Source organism: Propithecus coquereli, unplaced genomic scaffold (genome assembly GCF_000956105.1).
Source record: "Propithecus coquereli isolate 6110/MARCELLA unplaced genomic scaffold, Pcoq_1.0 Scaffold885, whole genome shotgun sequence".
NCBI lineage: Eukaryota > Metazoa > Chordata > Mammalia > Primates > Indriidae > Propithecus > Propithecus coquereli.
In genome coordinates, this window is record NW_012155118.1 from 4,208 (window position 1) to 7,595 (window position 3,388).

The 3,388-nt window shown below is 49.5% G+C and overlaps 1 protein-coding gene across 1 annotated transcript; it reads left to right on the forward strand.

Moving 5' to 3' along the window:
• Window positions 1–1,289: 1,289 nt before the first annotated feature.
• Window positions 1,290–3,370, forward strand: LOC105826388. Its single transcript, XM_012664365.1, has 3 exons — window positions 1,290–1,329; window positions 1,390–1,497; window positions 2,467–3,370. The coding sequence occupies exons 1-3, from the start codon at window positions 1,290–1,292 to the stop codon at window positions 3,075–3,077; spliced, it is 759 nt and encodes a 252-aa protein (XP_012519819.1). The 3' UTR covers window positions 3,078–3,370.
• Window positions 3,371–3,388: the final 18 nt, after the last annotated feature.

Genomic DNA, 3,388 nt, shown 5'->3' on the forward strand with positions numbered 1-3,388 from the left:
GTGCAATCTAAGAAAATGGCTAAGATTATGATGGCCGCCATGAGCGGACCCCAAAAACTGAGGGAAGGAGTAAGTCAAGAAAGAAAGACTGGGTTCAAAGGTCAAAAGAAAGGGAGAAATGACCTGGGATTGGATCAGTGCGCCTATTGCAAAGGATATGGACTTTGGAAGAAAGACTGCCCCCATAGGCCTCAGCTGCAAGTTGAGAAATCATCCACCCCGGCTCCAGTCCTTGTAGAAACTGCAGAATGACGGGGCCGGGGCTCCATTCTAATGAGCCCCAGGGATCCCAAGGTAATGTTAAAGATTGGGGGCAAACCAATAGAATTCCCAGTAGACACCAGGGCAACGCATTCAGTTTTGCAAAAGGCGGTGGGGCCTGTGTCTGATGAAAAAGTTCTAATACAGGGAGCCACGGGAAAAACTAAAGCTTATCCATGGACAAAAACCAGAATAACCTATCTGGGGGCAGGAACTATTACCCATTCGTTCCTGGTGATGCCCGAATGCCCATACCCACTTCTGGGAAGGGACTTGCTCCAAAGTTGTGGCTACCATAACTTTCCAGGAGGACACAGCTGAACTTTCATTTGACCTAAGTCCCTCTGTTATGCTCCTTACCTGTCCCATATCAGAGGAGTACTTATTGGCAGAAGAAGTATCCGCACACTTGGACTTACGTCAGTGTCTACAGGAACTTCAGAATAAGATCCCTAATGTGTGGGCAGAAACTAACCCACCTGGGTTGGCCTCTCACCAACCTCCTATTGTTGTACAGTTAACTAGCACCGCCACCCCTGTCCGTGTGCGGCAGTACCCCATCAGTCTAAAAGCAAGGAAGGGGATTGCCATCCATATTAAAAGACTCTGGGAGGCGGGCATTTTGGTTCCTTGTCAATCAGCTTGAAATACCCCTCTGCTCCCTGTTCAAAAACCAGGAACTGATGACTACCGACCAGTGCAGGATCTCTGGGAAGTGAACAAGAGGGTCGAGACCATGCATCCAACGGTGCCGAACTCGTACACCCTTCTGAGTTGGCTGACGTGGCCCTTTCTTGGGGCCGAGGAATGAACACAGAGACACAAAGACGCAGACACACGACTGCAGCCCTTACAAAAAGACACAGACGCCACAAAGACAGTATAAGGCTGCAGCAAAAAGCTCTTGCTGTAGCTGCTTTATTCATAACACAGCCTGTTTGGCAACTGTCCCACTGCAATTTCTTTGTTCCCACACTGTCCCGACTCAACACGTCTCTGTTCCTTGTTGTTTCGTCTCCGGAGAGCAGATGTTTGCATCTAAACTCTCTAGCCCCTCCTGTTTGCAGGGTTAGGGCGCTCTGGACTTGCGTGCAAGGCCACAGACATGTTCTTGAGAAAAACAACAAGGAATCGTTCCCAGACACAGGTGTCCTCTACAGTTGGCTGCCTCCGAATCGTCAGGTCTACACTGTACTGGACCTAAAGGATGCCTTCTTCTCACTCCCGTTGTCTGCAGTAAGTCAACCTATTTTTGCCTTTGAATAGACTGATCCGGAGGGAGGATACTCGGGGCAGTTGACCTGGACTAGATTGCCACAAGGCTTGAAAAACTAGCCCACTTTATTTGATGAGGCTTTACGTCAAGACCTAATTCATTTTAGACAAGAGCACCCTGTAGGTGACTCTCTTACAGTATGTGGATGATCTTCTGGCAATGGAAGATCGAGCCACTTGCAAAAAGGAAACTGAGGACTTACTGGCAGAGCTGGCCCGATTGGGCTATTGTGCATCAGCTAAGAAGGCTCAGCTCTGTACTCAGACTGCTACCTACCTGAGGTATGAGCTAAAGGGAGGAAAGCGAACTCTCTCTACTGGGAGAATTGAAGCAATCTTAAAGATCTGCAGTCCCAAACCAAGAAGCAGGTGCGTGAGTTATTGAGGGTCGTGGGCTGTTGCAGACTCTGGATCCCTAAGTTCACTGAAATAGTGAAGCCCCTGTATGCCAGCACGGGGGGAAAAGGGGAAGCCCAAGTTTGGACTAAACTAAATCGAAAGCCTTTAAGAGTCTCAAACAGGCGCTTGTAAACGCCCCTGCACTGACCTTACCTGACCTAACTAAGCCTTTCCAGTTACATGTGGCTGAAGCCAGAGAAATAGCCAAGGGGATCCTGGCCCAAAAGCTGGGACCATGGACTAGACCAGTGGCATGTTTATCTAAAAGACTGGACCCGGTGGCCTCTGGCTTGCCAGGATGTGTCCGGGACATTGCTGCGACAGCTGTCTTGGCTAAGGAGGCCTCCAAGCTCACTTTGGGGCAGGACTTGTGCATTATTGCCCCTCACTCAGTAGAGGCCCTGCTGAGAAGCCCGCCTGAGAAATGGCTCTCCAACTCACGCATAACTCAGCATCAAGTGTTGCTATTAGACCCTCCCAAAATTCGCTTCCTAAAAACAGCTTCCCTCAACCCTGCTACTCTGCTCCCAGACGATGAACCGTCAGAGCCACTGCATGACTGCCTGGAAATAGTGGGGTCATTGACTAATTTAAGAGCAGACCTCACTGATCAACCATGGCCAAACCCTGATGAGGAGCTGTACACGGATGGAAGCAGTTACATATCTGAAGGAGTCAGGTATTCAGGGGCGGCTGTGGTCACGGCAGACTGGGTTGTTTGGGCTCAGGCTTTGAGTCATGGGACTTCAGCCCAAAAAGCGGAACTCACAGCCTTAACCCAAACCCTGCGGTGGGGAAAGGACAGAACTGTTACTATCTACACAGATAGTAGATACGCCTTTGCAATGGCTCATGTACACGGAGTGCTTTATCAGGAGCGAGGCCTACTGACCTCTAAAGGCAAGGAGATAAAGAATAAACTTGAAATTCTGGCCTTGTTAGAAGCCATATGGTTACCAAAAAATGTGGCTATCATCCACTGTAAGGGGCACCAGACGGCTAATTCCCCAATAGCAAAAGGAAATGCTTTTGCTGATGTGATGGCCAAAGAGGTAGCTCAAAAACCAGTGGGGCCTCTCCAGATTCTTCCTGTTTTGTCTGAATGGCTTCTACTACATTCCCCAACCTATACCAATGGATAAAATAAATTGGGAAAAGCCTTAAAGGTTAGAACTGCTACAAGAGGGTGAAAGGTCCTTCCAGACAACAGAATTCTGGTTCCCGAACACCTGGGGCGAGACCTGATTCGGCAAATACACCAGAGTGCCCACCTTGACAGCACAAGACTGACTGAACTCCTCCAGAGGGACTACTACATCCCTCGACTGCACCAAATGGCCCAACAGGTAACGACGATGTCTCGCCTGTGCTCAAGTGAACTCAGGTAAGGGAATTAACCCCCCTCCGGGAACTAGACTAAGGGGGAAAGTCCCAGGAGCACACTGGGAAGTGG